At 40.1% G+C, this 21,381-nt stretch overlaps 1 protein-coding gene across 1 annotated transcript; it reads right to left on the bottom strand.

Moving 5' to 3' along the window:
• Positions 1–494: 494 nt before the first annotated feature.
• Positions 495–21,065, bottom strand: LOC130719488 (protein AGENET DOMAIN (AGD)-CONTAINING P1-like). The gene is made up of 3 exons (XM_057570112.1): positions 20,787–21,065; positions 20,204–20,703; positions 495–687 (listed from the first exon to the last, which is right to left on the bottom strand). The coding sequence occupies exons 1-3, from the start codon at positions 21,063–21,065 to the stop codon at positions 495–497; spliced, it is 972 nt and encodes a 323-aa protein (XP_057426095.1).
• Between the last annotated feature and the right edge of the window lie 316 nt (positions 21,066–21,381).

Here is a 21,381-nt window from a genome sequence, read left to right as displayed (position 1 = left end):
ACAACTCACAGCCAGAGAGGATAAAAACTAGAGAATCAGTTCTCCCCCTTAAACACTGCTCCCCCTCACATGATGCATCCATACCAACAACTTAGCATAGTTGGAACAAAACACTTAGCAACAAAAACACTAACAGAAGTACTATCAATCCTTAACATATGATGACTTCACAGTTGATCAGCTTGAACTTCAACAACCCAGAAAACTAACAGAAGTTACTTGCACATAAGCTAACCACATAAAGCTAAGCTAAGCTAGCCACATAAAACCAGAAGATGCAACTTGAAACAAACAAAGCCATTGTCTTGAACTTGTCTTCAGAACACTAGCAAAACACATATAATCTTCACAGAAGCAAAGCAACTTCACAGTAGTAACATAATAGATAGTTACTTCAACTCAACCTCAAACTACTCCCCCTTTTTAGCACAAATTTGCAAAGGGTGCACAAATACATCCAAAAACAAAAGAACATCGCAAAAGATCATAACAATCTAGTCTTCAGAACTAGACGCCTCTCCTGATCCTTCTGCACTCTCCTCTTTACTCTCATCAGATCCTTCCTCCTCTTCATTGCTCACATCCTGAGCAGCTGGAGCAGTAGCACTTTGCTCACCACCTTGGCGTTCTTCTTCCTGCAGCTTGAGTAGCAAAGCATCAACCTTGAGCTTCTTGGCAGTGCTCACCCTGATGGTCTCCTGCAAAGCCTTGGAGACTTCCTGTAATTCAGCAATTATGGCCTGAGTGCCAGATTCAGTCACAGGAGGGGCAGATGTCCTGCTGGTTGGCAAGGCAATGTCTAGGACATGTGGTTCCATAAACAAGCGTTGATCTAAGGTGATTGGAACTCCACGAGACACATCCACATCATCAGTCCTGAGTATCTGGGGATGCTTCTTTAGAATGATCTCAGTAAGAAGTGAAGGAAATGAAACAGGCAGCTTCACAGCACAAGTATCAGCATGTTTCAATGTCTGCTCAAACACAAAAGTTCCAAAATCAAAAGCAATAGACTTGCCAATCCTATAAATCAATTTGGCAAGCGTTGCAGAAACACCAGAGGTATGCTGAGTAGGAACCCAATTCACAGCACCAATCCTGTTAAGGATAGCATACTTCGCACTCAGATTGCCAGTGGACAACAACTTCTTGCTCGACCACTTCTTCACATGACCTGCAGTAAGTTCCTTGGCAACATCATCCATGGACACTTCTTCATCAACAAATTCAATAGCACTTCTTCCAAGTGCTTGATTGACCACAGCAGGTAAGAACATCACACATTCAGCCCGCACATAGACTTTCCTGAATTCTGCACTATCAGGAAGTCCCACATCAATAGAGAGGTTCACCAAGAACTCTCTCACAAGCTTCTCATAGCACCTTCCAACATTCAGAATAGTCTTCATCTGACCTGCTTTCTCATTAAGTGCAATAACATCTCTGCATTCAAGAACATCAGAGCCAACTTCCCTTTCCTTGGCCATTCTCCTCTTGCAAACAAACTTCCACTTCTGAACATTCTCTTCTAAGTGAAAAGACACTCTATCAATAGGAACAACAGGAACATTCTGAGGAATACGCTTACCAGAAAACTTCTTTTTCTCAGAAGATCGAATGTCCTGGACATCGACTTCAACATCTGACTCAGAGTCTTCGACTTCAACTGGAATCTTCCTCTTCATCTTCTCATTGGGAGTCTTGTCTTCCTTTTGCTTTCCCTTACTCTTCACACTGGTCTGTCGTGACTTGTAGGTTATAGGTGAAGACTTGGATTTATTTGATGGAGTAAAAGTGACTTCAGGAGAAGAAACCCTTCTTTTCTTCTTCATCCTCGCAGCAACACTATCAGCAAAGGACTCAGTCAGAGGAACATCATCAGAATCATCATCAGAGATGTCCTGAACAGAGGCTGGAGCCTGGATTGGCTCTTCAGAATTGATACCCTCAGAGTTACCATTATTTCGATCAGCATCCTTCGAAGAGGATGAAACAGAGATCTCAGGCTGGGTAGCATCGCCTGAATCTTCATGAGAAGTGGAATCCTTTCCAGGATTTTCTTGAGCAGAACTTTCCTTAGACCCAGATGTCTCAACATCAGGCACAACATCAGGGGGCGATTTCACAGGAGAATCTTCATCATTGATTTTCTCTTCGTCAGTAACTTCTTCAAGGATAGGAACAATTGTGGGTTTGCTGTTCTTGACCTGTGATTTGTAGACCTTACACGTTGGGTTTCTTGATCTCATCTTCTTGGGAGCTTTCTTGGACACAGAAGATGGTTGAGAAAAATCACTCTTCAAACCCATACACTTGACTCCTTTAGCAGTTCTTTCAATCTTGGCCTTGACAGATTCCTTCTTTCCTGAACTTTGAGACATGATGAATCGAGAGCAAACACAAACAGAGTCCAAAACAATGAGCACGAATTGCAAATGAAAGATGATAAGTCTTGAAGAAGATAGATGCACAAGCGGTTGAGAAAACACAATTTGTCCGTTGGAGGTAATTATAGGATAAGTGAACCATGAAGTAACTTTCTCTCTACTGATGTCACAACGGCAGTTAATGATGACCAAAAATAAACTAGCTGTTAACACAATGGGGCACGCTGATTGCTATGCATCAGAAAGACAAATCCCTAGACTGCCTCTTAATTTTTCAAAAGTGATTGCATCAAGGGGTTTTGTGAAAATATCAGCCAATTGCTTGTCAGTTGTAACATGCTCCAAATTGACAATTTTATCCTCCACCAAGTCTCTAATAAAATGATGTCTAATGTCAATATGCTTGGTCCTGCTATGCTGTATGGGATTCTTGGAAATATTGATTGCACTGAGATTGTCGCAGTACAATGTCATGACATCCTATTCAACATCATACTCCTTCAACATTTGCTTCATCCACATCAGTTGAGTACAACTACTTCCAACTGCAATATACTCTGCTTCAGCTGTAGACAATGAGACACAATTCTGCTTCTTGCTAAACCATGAAATCAGATTATTCTCTAGGAAGAAACATCCACCAGATGTGCTCTTTCTATCATCTGCACTACCTGCCCAATCTGCATCACAGAAACCAACTAAAGAAGAATTTGTATCATGCGTATAGAGAATACCATAGTCACTCGTGCCATTGATGTACTTGATAATTTTCTTGACTTGTAGCAGATGACTAGCCTTAGGAGCTGCTTGATATCTTGCACATACACCAACAGCAAAGGTGATGTCTGGTCTGCTAGCAGTAAGGTACAACAAGCTTCCAATCATACTTCTATAGAGACTTTGATCAACATCTTCTCCTTGCTCATCCTTGGACAGTTTGATGTGTGTAGCAACAGGAGTTCTCTTGTGACCAGCCTTTTCAAGGCCAAATTTCTTGACTAAGCCTTTAGCATACTTACTCTGAGATATGAATATAGAATCCTCCATTTGCTTGACTTGTAGCCCTAGAAAATAATTCAATTCACCAACTAAGCTCATCTCAAATTCAGATTTCATTTGTCGGACGAAATGCTCCACCATTGAGTTCGACATTCCTCCAAAAACAATGTCATCCACATAAATCTGTGCTATCATGAGCTTACCTTTGTCATTCTTCACAAACAGAGTTTTATCAATTCCACCCTTACTGTAACCATTGCTTACAAGGAATTCAGTTAACCTTTCATACCAAGCCCTAAGTGCTTGCTTCAAGCCATACAAGGCTTTCCTCAACTTGTACACATGATTTGGATGATGTGGATCTGTAAATCCTTTAGGTTGTTCAACATAAACTTCTTCACTCAAATAGCCATTCAGAAACGCACTCTTCACATCCATCTGATAAAGTCTGAACTTCAAGAGACAAGCAACACCTAACAAGAGTCTTATAGATTCCAGTCTAGCTACTGGAGCAAAGGTCTCATCAAAATCAACTCCTTCTATCTGAGTATATCCTTGAGCAACTAGCCTTGCTTTATTCCTTGTGACTGTTCCCGTTTCATCTGATTTGTTCTTGAAGATCCACTTAGTACCAATGATGTTTACTTCTTTAGGTCTAGGCACTAACTCCCATACTTCATTTCTCTTGAACTGCTCAAGCTCCTCTTGCATAGCATTTATCCAGTATTCATCAGTGAGAGCTTCATTGACATTCTTGGGTTCTATCTTAGAGATGAAACAACCATGAGCAATAAGACTTCTAGATCTGGTAGTCACCCCTTCTTGAAGATTACCAATGATGTTTTCTTGAGGGTGATTCTTCTGAACCCTAATTGATGGATCTTTATTTGATGGGATATCTTTGTCTTCTTTTTCATCAGCACTTGTCTCTGAATCATTGTCGGGGGCGGTTGTTGGAGCATCGGCTGGAACATCTGCACCATCATCATCTTCATTCAAATTTTCTTCCTTCTTGCTTGGTTCATCATCCACAGCCACATTCACAGATTCCATCATGGTCCTTGTGCGAGAGTTAAAAACTCTATAAGCTTTGCTGTTCATAGAATACCCCATGAAAATTCCTTCATCACTTCTAGGATCAAGCTTCCTCTTAGGATCACGATCTGCAAGGATATAACATTTACTTCCAAATATGTGAAAGTATTTTACAGACGGCTTTCTACCTTTCCATAGCTCATACTGTGTAGAGGATGTCCCTGCCCTGATGGTGACTCTGTTATGTATGTAACAGGCAGTGCTCATAGCTTCTGCCCAGAACTGGTGTGGAATCTTCTTAGCATGTAACATTACTCTAGCTGATTCCTGGAGAGTTCTATTTTTCGTTTCAACAATTCCATTATGCTGTGGAGTGATAGGGGCAGAAAATTCATGGCTAATACCTTCTGTTCCACAGAACTCCAAGAATTTTGAATTCTCAAACTCCCTTCCATGATCACTTCTGATTCTTACAATCACACAGTCCTTCTCATTCTGAAGTCTCAAACATAGATTCTTGAATATTTCAAAAGTCTCTGATTTTTCCCTCATAAATTCAACCCATGTATACCTTGAAAAATCATCTACACAGACAAACACATACCTTTTTCCTCCCAAGCTTTCAACCTGCATGGGACCCATGAGATCCATGTGAAGCAATTCCAGAACCTTTGTCGTGGTCTGATGCTGGAGCATCTTGTGTGGCACCTTGGTTTGCTTACCAATCTGACATTCTCCACATAGCTTTCCTTCTCCCAAGCTCAAATTGGGCAATCCCCTTATTGCTTCATCAGCAATAATCTTTTGCATGCTCCTGTAGTTGAGATGTCCTAGTCTTTGATGCCATACATTCACCTCATCTTCTTTAGTTAACAAACATCTAGAAACATGAGCTTTTTCTTCTGATGTCCACATATAACAATTGTCTTTTGATATGACTCCTCTCATCACAACTCTCTCATCATCAGTGGTCACAACACATTCTATCTTATTGAACTTCACATCATACCCTTGATCACACAGTTGACTTATGCTGATTAGGTTGGCAGTTAAACCATTTACAAGTAACTCATTGTTCAAGTTAGGAGATTCTATGCTAACAAGCTTTCCTACTCCCTTGATCTTTCCTTTAGCTCCATCTCCAAAAGTAACATAGTTGGTGGAGTGACTTTTGATGTCTTGCAAGAAGCTCTTGTTTCCTGTCATGTGCTTTGAGCAGCCACTATCAAAATACCAATCTTCCTTTGATGATGCTCTGAAAGACGTGTAGGCTACCTGACATCTAACTTCACCCTTGGGCTTCCATTGCTTCCTCATCTGAATAGGCTTTTTATCGTGCATCTGAGGATAACCATATAACCTATAACAATAGGGCTTTATATGACCATTCTTACCACAGTAGTGACACTTCCAAGGAACATTTTTGTCAAGCTTAAGCTGGGGTTTCACATGCTGAGGTACATGTCGAGGCGATGGATCTGGCAACTGATAATTTCTGGGCTTCTTGAATTCAGTTTGTTTTGCAGCAGACACAAATTTCTTTGAACCTTTCTGATTTTCTTTGTTTGCTGTTCTATAGTCAAAGCCAATTCCCTTCAAACTCCCTCCTTGCTTGCTAGTTTATGATATATACACACCTCATTTTTAAAACACTTCATTTCCACCTCTTTTTATTTCTATCTCTCTCCTCTTATCATCTATCACATCTAATACTTTCTCTCTCTTACTTTTTCTTTTCTTCCTATCTCTCTCTTCATTCCACCTCTCTCCACCTCAAAGAGAGGTGTGAAGATAACATTATTGTTGGCTTCAAGTTTTCTTGTCAGAGTTGTCACTTCCTCTTGAAGTCCTGCATTAATCAACATTAGATTAGCCTTTTCCATAACATCAGCATTATTAAACTTACTTTGTCATTCCTCCAGATCTTCCTTCAGCTTAGTGCTGAGCTCTTTCAACCTTTCATTCTGAGAAACAAGTTGTTCTATCTCACTTTGCTTTTCTCTTACAAGTTTGCATGCTTCTTCCCACTTGTTGTGTAGCAGCTTGTAAGTTTCAGCCAATTCCTCATCAGAGATGTCCTCATCACTTGTCTCAGACTCACAGATAGTTCTAGAGAAAGCATTGACTTTGTTTGCAGATATCTCCTCCTCATCTTCAGTGTCTTCATCTGACCAAGTTACCATCATACCTTTCTTTTGCTTCTTTAGATAAGTGGCACATTCAGACCTGATGTGACCATATCCTTCACATTCATGACATTGCATTCCTTTGTTCTGAATAGGTCTTTCTTCTTCCTTGGTCTTCCTCTGTGAATTTGAAAACTTGGGTTTGTTGTCGAACTTCATGTCCTGGACATTAGGTCTGGTTCTTTTATCAATCTTCCTCAAAGCTCTGTTGAATTTTTTTGCTAGCATAGCCAGAGCCTCATAAAGGTTTTCACCTTCACAGTCTTCATCATCACCTTCATCAGTGTTAGACACAAAAGCAATACTCTTATTCTTCTTCTCAGATTTTCCACTCAGTTTCAACTCAAATGTCTGCAAAGAGCCAATAAGTTCATCAACCTTCATTGATGACCCGGATTTAGTAGTGTTTTTAGGGTCATTTCTTTGTGGGTTTTGAGTCTTTTTGTTGAGTCTCATGTAGTGTTTTGTAACACCCCGATTTCGGTGGCGTCACTTTAGTAACCAAAATAAACTTAATGCGGAAAAACGTACATATTTTTTTTTTGATAATAACTAAGACAAGATTGAATTAAATAAAACCCAAATGCGAAAGGCAACAGAACTAATATACAATATATATAGCGTCCCCCGCTGTAAATAGCGACCTCGTCACGAGTAACCTCCAATGACGGAAAGTAGAAAAGTGTAACGCCCGTAGGCAAAATGTACAATCCCAAAATGTTAGGTCAAGTGTCAGCAACACAAGCCCTCAAAAATAAGAATAAGTCAGAGCTAGGACACTAACACCCAACCTTAATAGACTCTAATCACCCATCCCCCATACTTCCATCATCGACTCCCATCTGGTCATGCATGAAGTCCGGGTCCACGTCGAAGGCTCAATAGTAGTCATTTCGCTCCGGGTCTTCCCCGAACGACGAGGAATCGCGGAAGAATCCACCAACGACATCTGACAAAAAGGGCATACATAGCCCCCCAAACACAGGTAGCACGTGCAAGGGTCAACTTACGGAATATAGGATAGAGAATACAAGACACCAGATAAAGTATAAGGGGTATATATATATATATATATGTTGTCTATGTACATATAAGTTCTGCATTGTCTACCCTAAGGTTTAAACATAGCATGTTATCAACACTCTAGTACAATTCCATCATCAAAGCACATAACGATATCTATCAACATCTACTCATCAAAACACATAACGATGTTTATCAACATCAACTCATCAAAACACATAACGATACAATTAGAGTGCATGATATGTCAATGCAACGTCACTCTCGACGGTTCCAGAAAGAGTAGGCTGTTCTAACACTGGCATTGTGTCGACCATAACTCCCGAGTGTCACTTACAACCTTGACATAGCCGGATCAGTCCTAACCCTGCGGGTCGACTTTTCCCTCCGCTATGCCCGACAATCAACAGGTCGATCCTAACCTCACGGTCGATCATATCCCCCGTCGATGTCCGAATTACCCGAAGGCATAAACTGTACCCGAAGGCATAAACTGTACTCGAAGGCATAAACTGTACCCGAAGGCATAAACTGTACTCATGATGATTCCTCGAATCATCCGACTCATCTCCATCCGATGGTCAAAAACTGCTCAGCGAGCAAAGAGCATCAACATGCTCGGAAACTACCCGTTTCCCGGCTTATCTCTCAGATAGCCCAACAACACAACTGCTCCCAGAGCACAAGAGTATCAACATACTCAAAACCTCTCAATATCTCAACACTTGGATCCGACGACACTTCTCGTTTTCCAAAACTAAGATTCGACTCCTAAGCTTCCTTCGAGATTATTATCATTACTTAAAGATTTAGAGGTTGTTTAAGGTCTTATGAGTTTTCTTCACAAAATAATATCCTTTTAGCCTTATCGCAATTCTTATAAGTTCTCGGGATCTCCAAATCCCCAAATGACTCCAGAGAATGTCTCGATCCATAAAACACCATAACAAGGCCCGAATCTCATTCGTCCTATCAAACTTTCCCCAAAACTCTCAAAATAAAATCGGCATGACCTGCCCGCTATTCTCACTATTCAGAAACTCAGATTTCATTGCTAAAGCATAAATAACTCAGCACCATCAATCAACATGTCATATATCAACATAATAAGCAATAACCACATAGCACTTAGCATATAAGGCATGCACCACACATCCTAGATTACCCACATAGCACATAGCATATAATTCAATCTCAAAACAGTCAGTAGATGAATCATCTACATTGTCAGCCGAAGCCTCAGAAAACATTTTCCCAATCATACACAAACAAGTGCATAAACAGTAAATCAAGTCGAATGCGTCGAAACCTAAAGCATTAGCTAGTAAGGTAAGTTGCTCTTACCTCTAGTTATTCCAGCGTTCTCCTCAAACGTTCCTTCACAATGAGCTCCTTGATCTTCAGGAAATTCTTCAAAAGAACCTTTAAAGTAAAACCACAGAATTCTATCAAAATCTATCGGAAACTAAGCTATCAATGCTCACTAAGGTTACACGAAGTAGTTCATACTCCGAGGTACGAGAATCTAGCGCGAAAGGACAAGTTTTCGGAAAAGGAATTTCCCCCTCCTCCCCTATAGGGCTCGGCCACTTTTCACAATTGTGGGGCTCGATTTTTCTTCGACCAAACTTGGTTCCTATGCTTTCATTAGCCGTAACTAAGGGTATTCTGAACTCGGAAAAATTATCGGATCAAAAACTGTCGCAGGGGTATTTTGGTCATGATTTTTAACTTAGAAATTTCAAAACTGAAATCCCAAAAACCAAATTTTGCAGGGACGTTACTAACGACGTTTATGACAACTAATCCTACTAACACTAAGCTAAGGCGATAGTTTTTAGCCTAAAGGTTGAAGCTTTACCTCAAAAACTCCAAAAATGGGTATTTAAGGCTAAAATTGATTCCGGCGGAATTCCGGCGACATAACGGAAAATCTAATCCGGCAGAAGTGATCTTGGGCGCATAAGGAAGAGGTTTAGAATCAGAAATGAAAGATTCAGGATAGTTTTGCAAAAACCCATAAACTATCCACTCAGAAAAGTCTACAGAAAAGCTATGGAAAAAGCGATCAGAGGTAAGGATTAGCGACTATACCTCGAAACCTTGAAGTCGCAACTGATTGATCGACGATCAAGCAAGAAATGAAGAAAATCTCTCCTCCTCCTCTCCTATGCAAACTCGCGGCCTTGAATGGGTTTTTGGGTGAGTTTTGTGATTTTTTTCTCATTTCTTGGCTATATATAGAGGTTGGCAAAACGCGGTAAAATGAAAGTTTCGCGAATCTAATTTTTCCGGCGTCATTCTCCGTGAATTCTAAGATAGGTTTTGACGAAAGAATTCCAAAACTAAAATGAGGTCTCCTTGTATTTTTGGCGACTAATGCATAATCGGTATAAAACTATTTTACCCGATAAGTTGCTTTTTGCATCGGATGTCGGAATAGAAAACTTCCTTCTGAAGAAAGATTAAAATCATCAAGAGAAATGGGTGCACGCGTGTGGAATATTCATTTGAAGCTCTGAATAGAAAAAGTCTTCATTGTCGAGAAATTCTAGGGTTTCGAAATACCAGGGTTTCGGTTTCGGCAAACTTCCGATGATTGGAATCGGACGTTCGTAGATTCTAGAGTTTCGCCTCGAAACGATTGTGATATATGGAAAAAGAGAAGTTCTAACATTTCTCTGAAGATTTTTGGAATTAACTTCCATCGTGCCTAAAAGTGAAAACTAGCTATATACTAGGGTTTCTGACCTAGGTTTAAGCGTATAACGATCGTGCTATAACTTTTATCGACTTCGGTACGATCCTCAGACTTTTCCTGAACTTTCTCCTTCATAAATTTATTTCATTTGGTAAACTCTAGTTCAGGTTTCCCTTCATGATACAACAACCCTAATCGTGAATAGGATTCTATTTACTTGGCATAAGTTTAAAAACTCGGGCCTTACATGTTTCATGCATTCTCATGCATTTTTATCTTTTCTTTAGTATTTATTTTGTTTTGGTAATTTAGTAGTTTTATAGGGAGTTTTCTTGCATTTTAGGTAAAGTTTAGGACTTGCATGGTTTTGTTGTGTTAAGTGAAGGACTTCTTGTGCTAATGAGCTCTTGGAGCTTCTAGAATCTTCCTTGTCTTGTTGGTTAGGTTTGGAGTGCAGAAACCGAAGGAGAAAGAAGGCCAAGAAGCATGGAATTGATGAAGAACATAAAGAGGATTGAAAAGAGGAGTTTCAGAAGCCAAAAAGTCATTTTCAAGCGAGCTTGAGCGCCTAGGCGCTGGGGGATGGGCGCCTAGGCGCCAATTAGTCCAGAGAGCATGTTTTCTAAGTGCAATTGGCGCTCAGGCGCTCTGAATTGGCGCCTGAGCGCCCAGTCTCGACCTGTTAGCCTTTAAATAGGCTTTTTTGCCATTTCTTTTGTAACTTTTGTCATTTTTATCATTTTGTTTCATAAGTTAGAAGAGAGAGCTTGAGTTCTGAAGCTTTGGGAGCTTTCCCTAGGTCTCATGTTCCAGGTTTCATCTTTATTTTCTAGCATGGATTTCATAGCCATGTTTGGCTAAACACCTTTTTGCTTTGGGTTCCTTGTAAGACTCTTGATGTTTTAATCTTATCTCCTTTTTCTTCACATGAATCCTCTGAGTAAACCCTTGAATTCCATATCTATGCTTTATGTTTCAAGTTAGATCATGAGCTAGCTTTATGCTTTTCTATAATATAATGGAAATTTGTTATAGATTAGGGACATGATATGGGATTACCTCTTCTATGCTTGCTACTAGGAATAGAGTAGGGGTTGGGGTTTGTTGGCCTGAATTGCATGCTTAGTGCCTTTAGCAAATGTTTAGGTTGTCAAGGAATTGAACCTATCTTTTGACTTTAGAGGATTGTCTATACAAGGCATTGATAGATGATTACATAGGCTATAACATCAAGGAGAGACTCGGAATTTTTGTGGGAAGAATAGGTTAATTTAAAACTGATTTAGTTAAGCAAGAACCCAAGGCAAGATCACCATTGTTATCACACACTTACATTTCTTAAGTTTGTCACTCAATCACTTGAACAATCAACCCTTAAAACTGAATTTTATTTGCTTTCCAACCGTGAACTCGAATCTTAAACTGAATTGCCACACCAATTCCCTGTGGTTCGATAATTTAAAACCGGGTGAATTCCGTACACTTGCGGATTAACCAACATTCATGTTCTCAATGTCTTGAGCCTCCTCAATTGCAGTGACTTTCATAGCAAACTTCTGAGGAAGAGATCTCAAGATCTTCCTTACAAGCTTCTCATCTGACATAGGTCCTCCCAAAGCAAATGAAGCATTAGACAAGTCACAAACACGCATGTGGAATTCTGAAATAGTCTCCTCTTCAGTCATCATCAAATTTTCAAATTGAGTAGTAAGCATCTGAAACCTTGACATCCTCACTCGAGTAGTTCCTTCATGTGCAGTTTTCAGAATTTCCCAAGCATCCTTTGCCACAGTACACGTATTGATCAGCCTAAACATATTCTTGTCAACTCCATTAAAGATAGCATTTAGAGCCTTTCAATTTCCAAGAGCAGCTTCATCTTCAACACTGGTCCATTCCTCTTCAGGTTTCTCCACAACAGTGGTAGAGGTGCCTTCAACCTGGGACTTAGTAGGGTGCTTCCAACCCTTGACAATAGCTTTCCAAGTCTTATTGTCAATTGACTTGAGAAAGGCTGTCATGCGAACCTTCCAGTAGTCATAGTTAGTACCATCCAGAATGGGTGGCCTATTGACTGATCCTCCCTCCTTGTTATCCATGAGAACTTGAATCAAACTCCCTGGAGCTCACCCAACCAGAACAGGGTGCCTGCTCTGATGCCAATTGTAATTCAGGTTCCCTCTGATACGATTGTCCTGCACGATGCTGGGACAAGAGGTTTGACAACCGCTTAACAGTAAAACAAAACTTAACAACAGAAACAATAACACACAGTAATTGTTAACCCAGTTCAGTGAAAAACTTTCACCTATGTCTGGAGGGTTTGCACCCAAAGAAAGGAAATCCACTATCTCAAGATTCAGGAATTACAGACACTCATGAACAACTCAGTTCATAGTTCACTTCCTAATCTACCCAGTGTATTTCTACTTAGAATCTCAACCTAAGTATGAGAGCCCCTCTCACTTTCTCTCAATCACTGCCACAGTGATTGGTGAACACAACGAACAATCAGAGTTTGAACGCAATCAAACAACACAGAACCTCTCTTTGCTTTATAGAATCAGTGAGCAAAGACAGATTCACAACTAACAAAGGACAAAGAACAAACACAAATCCTAAAACACTTGATCTCTCTCTATTAGCTTCGGTCATCTTCATGTTTTAGGTCTTCATCCTTTTATAGACTTCAGCAGCGGTAGCATGAGCTTTAGGGTTGGCACGGGTTGAAGAAACAGATTGCAGTAACAGCAATTCAAAACGCAATCTTGATAGATTTGATTTCTTTTTGCACAAGTAAAGATAGAAATCAATCTTTTAACAAAGATTGTTTCAACAAATAACAACCCAACAAATAAAACCCTTCTGGAATAGCTACTTGCTCCTCAAGTAACTCAAAAACATATCTTCAGTAAATCTTCAGAGGGCCAACATCATAAACACAAGCTGAGGACTGATGCCCTAGCTTCACGGAATCAGATGTCACGGCATCTGTTCGACAATCGGTTGTTTTGACAAAATGCATGGCAACATGTTCCAACAAGAATAATTAATAGCATTTTTTTCCATCATTTTCCCTTTTATGCCAACAATCCCTATTAGAATGATTCGGAATTTTGCACCTAGTGCATTTATAACGACAATCCTCAGATTCATGACCAGATTTCTTACAAACATAGCAGTAAGAATCATAGTTACCAGAAGGTCTTTGCTTCCATGAGGAATCTCTTCTTCCTCTTCCCCTGTCACTGCTTTCAAATTGTCTGCCACCACGACCTCTGCTGGAAGCTTGTCCACGGTTTTGACCTCCTCTTCCTCCTTGTAGTGATTTGGAACTTTTGAAGTTCTGCTTTGCTTGAAAGACTTGTTCCGATCACTGGTTGTTGTATTTTTTCACTCTTTGTTCATGAGCTTCTAAAGACCTCATAAACTCATATTGAGTGAGCTTTGAAAGATCTTTTGTTTCTTCAATAACAGCAAAAATGTGTTCAAATTTTTGAGGAAGACTCTGAAGAATCTTCTCAACCAGTTTCTTTTCAGATACATGATATCCACAACATTTTATTTGATTGGTTTTTTCAGCCACCTTTGAGAAAAATTCTTTGACTTTATCACCTTTTTTCACTGTGAGATTTTCAAATTCACTCCACAAGTACTGCAACTTTATAGCAATCACCATTGCTGATCCTTGAAATTCAGTCTTCAGTGTTTTCCATGCCTCTTTGGCTTTTTTAATACCAAAGATTATGGGATAAATGACTTTGTTTACTCCTTGCTAGATAATTCTCAATGCTGTAGCATTTTTCTTCACATTCTCCTTGTGTTCTTTTCCTTTTAAATTAGTCCAGTCTGCTGTTTTTGGGTCTGGGCGCTCTTCATATTTTTCTTCAACCACGTCTCATAGATCTTGCGAAAGGAAGATGGTCTCCATTTGGGAACTCCAGTAATCAGTGTTCATCATTGAGAAACCAGGCTCTATACCAAATTTGTGGAGCAGCGGAAGTATAGTAGTGGAAAATATAAGAGAATGACTTGAACTTTTTATTTTTATGATTTTCTTAATGAGGAACTTACAATGTTTCTCTATTAATACTATGAATAAAGAAGATAAGAGGATGTAACTTATGCAACTACATAAAAGACATTAACCTCTAGCATTATTATGTTTGTAATCACTAAGAATTAATATGCTTGTAACCACTGTAAAACCCAAGTTTTTAAGCTTATGCCAAGTGAATAAAATTCTTATTCGCGATTAGGGTTGATGTATCGTGAAGGGAAACCTGAACAAGAGTTTACTAAATGAAATAAATTTATGAAGGAGAAAGTTCAGGAAAAGTCTAAGGATTGTATCAAAATCGATAAAAGGTATAGCACGATCGATATACGCTTAAACCTAGGGCAGAAACCTTAGTAAATAGCTAGTTTTCACTTAAAGTCACGATGGAAATTAATTCCAAAAATCTTCAGAGAAATGTTAGAACTTCTCTTATTCCTTATACGACAATCGTTTCGAGGCGAAACCTTAGAATCTACGAACGTCCGATTCCAATCCTCGGAAGTTTTCCGAAACTAAAACCCTGATAGTTCAAAACCCTAGAATCAACCGACAATGAAGACTTTTTCTATTCGGAGCTTCAAATGAAGATTCTACACGCGTACACCCATTTCTCTTGATGATCTCAATCTTTCTTCAGAAGGAAGTTTTCTCTTCCGACATTCAATGCAAAAAGTAACTTATCGGGTAAAATAGTTTTACACCGACTTTGCATTAGCCACCTAAAATACAAGGAAACCTCTTTTGAGTTTTGGAATTATGTCGCCAAAACCTATCTTAGAATTCACGGAGAATTAAGCCGGAAAAATCGGAATCGCGAAACTTTCATTTTCCCGCGTTTTTTCAACCTCTATATATAGCCAAGAAATGAGAAAAAAACCACAAAACTCACCCATTTTCTTCCAAGAGGCCGCGAGTTTGCTAGAGGAGGGAGAAGAGAAGATTTTCTTCATTTCTTGCTTGATCGTTGATTCAACAGTTGCTACTTGAAGTATCGAGGTATAGTCGCTAATCCTTACCTCTGATCGTCGTTTCCATAGCTTTTCTCTATGTCTTTCTGTGCTCATAGTTTTGAGGTTTTTGCAAAACTATCCTGATAACTTCATTTTTCTATCTAAACATCTTCCCTACGTGCCCAAGAGCATGTTTAGCTAATAATACTGCGCCGATTCTCGAAAAACTACCGTCGAGTTTCAATTCTGCTTAAAATACCCATTTTGGGGCAAAGCTTCGTCCTTTGGGCTGAAAACTATCGCCTTAGCTTAGTGCTAGTAGGATTAGTTGTCATAAACGTCGTTGGTGACGTCCCCATCCAATTTGTTTTTCGAAATTTCAGTTTTGAAATTCTGAGCTAAAAATATTGACCAAAATACCCCTGCGACAGTTTTCGATCCGATAATTTTTCCGAGTTTAGAATACCCTTAGTTACAACTAATGATAACCTAGGAACCAAGTTTGATCGAAGAAAAATCGACCCACCTAATTACCAATAGTGGCCGAGCACCCTAGGGGGGAGGAAGAAAATTCTTGTTTCAAAAACTTGTCCATTCGCGCTAGATTATCGTACCTCGGAGTATATACTACTTCGTGTAACCTTAGTGGGTATTGATTATTGAGTTTCTGATAGTTTTTGATGGAATTATGTGGTTTTACTCTAAAGGTTCTTTTGAGGATTTTCCTGAAGAGCAAGGCATTGATTGTGAAGGAACGCTAGACGGGAACCCTGGAGAATCTACAGGTGAGGGCTACTCACTGAATCCTTAGTGAATGCTTAGGGTCGATGCTTTCGACATTGATTTACTGTTTATGCACTTGTTTGTGTTTGATTGGAAAAATGTTTTCTGAGGCTTCGGCTGACAATGTAGATGATTCATCTACTGACTGTTTTTGAGATTGAATTACATGGTACGTGCTAAGTGGGTAATCTAGGATGTGTGATGCATGCTTTATATGCTAAGTGCTACGTGATTATTCTAGGATGTGTTGATATATGACATGTTTGTTGACTGTGCTGATTTAATTATGTCTTTTCACTGATATCTGTGATTCTGAGTAGTGAGAATAGCGGGCAGGTCATGCCGATTTTATTTTGAGATTTTGGGGAAAGTTTGATAGGACGAATGAGATTCGGGCCTTGTTATGGTTATAATGGATCGAGACATTCTCGGGGAGTTAATTGGGATTATGGGATGTTGAAAACTCATAAGATTTGCGATAAGACTAAAAGGATATTATTTTGTAAAGAAAACTCATAAGACATTAAACAACCTCTAAATCTTCAAATAATGATAATAAACTCGAAAGGAAGCTTAGGATGCAAATCTTAGTTTTGGAAAGCGAGAAGTGTCGTCGGATCCAAGTGTTGAGAATGTTAAGAAGTTTTGAGTATGTTGATACTCTTGTGCTCTGGGAGCAGTTGTGTTGTTGGGCTATCTGAGAGATAAGCCGGGAAACAGGTAGTTTCCGAGTATGTTGATACTCTTTGCTCGTTGAGCAGTTTTGACCATCGGATTGAGATGAGTCGGATGATTTGGAGATCATCATGAGTTACTATGTTGTTGTAAAGAAGTGTCTTTTGTCGCAGAATCGACTTTACCTTAGGGTAAGCTTTTAGAGACATTAATTTAGCTAGAACACGTGGCGACGTGTCGAGTGAGGTCGGAGACGTTGTTTGGCTAATCACTGCATTGCATGCACTCATTAAGTGGTTTAAACACGGTGAGATGCCGGACCACGGCGGATTCCAAAATGGTTATAAGACCCGGATTTCCGCGTAAGAGCGCTGTTAGGTGACTCTTAGTAGCAGACCGAAATGGCAGGCCTTCGGGTTTTATGCTGATCTGACTACCGTTGTTGTTGGTATAAGAGGCACGCGGGCCGAAATGGTCCCACCGTGGCTGGTGCTAGGGCTGATCCGTTGATGTCCATCCGTTCCGGAATGCATTTGGTTAACTGGGTTAACCTGCATTGCATTTCATGCAACATGCATACTAACTTAGTTGCTGAGTGTGATTGTTACTTGTTAATCCTACTTGGAGCATGCTATTTGTTATTACTGTCGTTACATTCATTATGGAATATACAATCCTAGGATGTTATCCCTAGCTATAAGCCTAAGTGGCTAATCTCTTATCTGTATCTATTGGTGATATTATTTACATAATTCTTTGGAGTTGACCCTCGCGTCTTCTGTGTGTGTTTTGGCGGACTACGCCCATTGTCAGATGTCTTTAGCGGACTTCACGATGGTCCACCCTTCGGGGGGGATTAGATACGAGATGATAGATCAGGATGACCCCGGCGCGCGGGTGGTAGACCCCGCTAGCCATCGCGCGACGTACTCGGGAAGGATCATGGAGGATCGGGTAGACAGAGTAGGACACTTGATGGAAGGAGTGCTGAGGAGGTGCACTGTCGGTTTCAACTTGCCGCCTAGAGTACACTACGGACCAGGATTAGGAGCACCGCCACCACCGTCATCTTCTGATGATGAGGACCCTTCAGAGGAGGAGCCTGTGGGAGTGCATTCTTCAGAGTCCAGCGCACCCACCGTTGCTATCATTGATGATCATGGTTCGGGCCCTAAGCCCGAGAGGCCAGCACCGGAGCGCATCGCGGTTGCGAGAGGAGGACGGGTAGTGTACATAGACTTGGTCGTTCTGGATTCAGATTCAGACGACGATCATGCTAGCATGTAGGTTTTAGTGCTGGTGTGAACTCCTCGAGATAGGATTAGTGTAGGAGTAGAGTCTTAGCTCTGAACATCATTTGTTTCTTTGGGGACAGGGTAGTTTCCCACCGATAGCTTTTTGTGTGGTTCTCTACGGGGATTACAGAGAGTTGGTTGGACTTAGGAGGTCTTGTTTTAGGCCGATTGGGCTAACTCATTCTCGTTTTTGAGGTTTGTGTTGCGGACACTTCACCTTTACTTTAGTCTGTACATATTGCCTTCGGGCGTTACACTTTTCTACTTTCCGTCACTGGAGGTTACTCGTGACGAGGTTGCTACTTACAGCGGGGGCTGTAATTTATATTGTATATTAGTTCTGTTGTCTTTCGCATTTGCGTTTTATTTATTTCAATCTTGTTTATATTATCGACGAAAAAAAAAATATTCACGTTTTCCGCATTAAGTTTATTTTTGGTTACTAAAGTGACGCCACCGAAATCGGGGTGTTACAACCACTAAGAAATGCATCAAAGACATTTAAACAAAATGTAACCAACAATTACAAATTAACTATCATTTAACACGGAGATGAAGGGGATGACGATAAAGAACTCGGAGAAGGCTCATTCGATGTCCCGAGTGGTGGGCACATCTTTAATTAATGGTGAATATCCCGTAAAATATTTTGTACTTGTTGCTGGTTCCATTACAAAGGAAGTAAAAAATGGTTGCCGATGGAGCTCACACAAAACAACCCCACCACTGTCATGCACACCAGCTGGTGATCACATCCACCATTAGAGTGCTCCAATATAAACTCAGTGGTTGCACTATTTCCATCAATTGTTTCACTTTGCTTCCTATAATTGCTATAAATAACAACATTAATGAGGTTGTGTGTGTCAGCTCCAAGCATCCAGAGGAGCTGGATACCATGGGAAGGTGCCTTTGGGAGGTACCAGAGGCAAGGTAGAAAAGCAGAGAGTGCTCCCAGGAAAGAGAGCTTGTAATATCTGCTGAGTTATAAACAGAGCTTCTCCTTTGTGGATGTAGGAACCATGTTATATGTTGGTCTCGTTTACGTTCCTCATCCCATTCATGTCTGAACACTCGTGCTTAGTGGACATAGCCATGGTAAGGGTTCTACTAAATGGGGTATCGCCTAAAAAGAGCAACATTTGATGTTACCATGACATGAAAAGATCAAGATGTGTTTCAGAGAGAGAAATAAGAGATAGCATTCAAAGTTGAACATACATTGAACATGTCAATGTATATCATCCAACAAATATCCAATGTTTCATCACTCGCTATTGTTTCGGTTTTGAGGATGAAAAGCCAAGAACGAGAACACAAGGTAGACCATTACATTTAAAATCAATGGTTCAAATCTTAGATTGAGAGAATCCAAATTCGAACGGGTACAAGAGAGAAACAAATGGATGCACTAAAATCCAATCTCCATTAGGAACTATAGATTTCCTATATAATTATAGATGATTCACATACTATCCATTGACATGCTCAAATTCTTTTAACAATTCAAATTATCATTTTTTATCTTTATCTACCGTGACATGGAAAGGAAACTTAATGTTGGGTAACTGTATCGGGCCAAGATATTGGCCTAAATCAATGGGCTGAAATCCCAAGTTGAGCAGCCAAATATTCTACATTTGGAATCTTGGACAGCCACTTCCATTGACAAACCTAACTGACCTCCTATGAACAGAGATTTCTTTGTGGTATATCATGGGACACCTCCACTCTCCCATTATTCTACTAAGCTCGAGAAGTTGCAGGTGTTTTTTTCCCTTCACTTCCATTCGATGACTCACTCCCTCAACCACTGACTAGGCAATCACAATATAATTTGCAGGTACAACAATACCATCTAGTCACTTACAATCAAGTCACCATACCATATTGGACAAGAATCAAATGTTAGAGATTTAACAATTGTGAAGACTCTAGTTCAATTCTTTAAAGTAAGAAACTAATATGAAACTTAGACTACAAACAAAGTAAAGCTAATCCAGAATAGGAAACTATTTTGACTATATACACTGCTATGTGAATCAAGACTAATATTAAATGGAAGTCTCAATGTGCATACTTAAACACAAAAGAACAAAGCAGTCATACCTTAGATCATTGACCCATCGGCCATCAACCCAGTCGTGATGCAGCCTCAACTCGGACGGGTGACACACCAATTCTTCAGTGTTGCTCCTCCCGTGAACTTTATACTTGGATTTGTTAAAAACCTTAATAATCACACCACGCCACCAGCCATCACTCTCCAAAGCATCAACTTCATCAAGAAGTCTAAAGTTAGCAACACCAGTTTTGGGTGGAGGAGGCCTAATGTGCCGGGCATCAATCTCCTCTATTAGAGGACTGCTACTGTCTTCATGGAACAGGTCCCGCAACTTAACAAGGAACTTCCCCGGCCCCATAGCCGCAAAAATGGTGGAAGCATACCAAGTATCTACGAAACCTTCTTCGTCGAAGCTAACCTCAACCGGTGCCTTCACGCTAAACAACTCCTCATTCTCTTGCATCCAAGATTCATTAGCCTCCACAGTTTCATCACAATTCACAGCTTCAACAGCCTTCACAACAACCTTCATGGTTTCATCAAACTTCACAAACATGCAATTTAGCGCTAATTAAAATCCTCATAATGCAACAAATCATAACAAAATTCGAATCAACACAAGTATACATGCTCCTGCAAATGGTCATTGATCCATGCGCGGTGGGGCCTGAGCTCCTCTTTGGAAAACTCAATCTGCTCCTCGGATCCATTTGGTGATTCTTTGGTTACGTGGCTCTCCCACAAGCTGCCTTCGTGGTGGGCGTCCACCTTGTCGCTGGACTTGAAGTCATGGTGGGTCTCCGACAGGGGGAGTGTCTGGAGCCGGCAAATGTTCATGGATTCTGTCAGGGGCTTGGTGCCTCGCTTCAGGTTAGAGACCTTGTTGGGTTCGCATTTGGGTGCCATGGCGGGAATGTGAAAGAGATTTGAAATTCACACCCTAATTTCACACCCTACCCACAAGCATTGATAAAAGGTGTTACTTGTTAACTTACACCATATGAAATTCTAGTGGATGTAAGTTAACAAACCCCATGTATATATCATGATTTTATCTTTGTTTATTATTGATGTTTGATCCAGATTGAAATTTGAATATACATGCTAAATATTTTCTTTGTAAATGTTTATTTGTTATATCTTGTAAATAATAAACAAATCTTTCAAAAAAGAAATCTTCCCTAAGTTAGAATTACGTAGTCTTGATATCTCCTCACGGTAG

This window comes from Lotus japonicus, chromosome 5 (genome assembly GCF_012489685.1).
Source record: "Lotus japonicus ecotype B-129 chromosome 5, LjGifu_v1.2".
Lineage (NCBI taxonomy): Eukaryota > Viridiplantae > Streptophyta > Magnoliopsida > Fabales > Fabaceae > Lotus > Lotus japonicus.
Note: the sequence above shows the minus strand (reverse complement) of the source record. Positions and strands in the feature narration are given on the sequence as shown.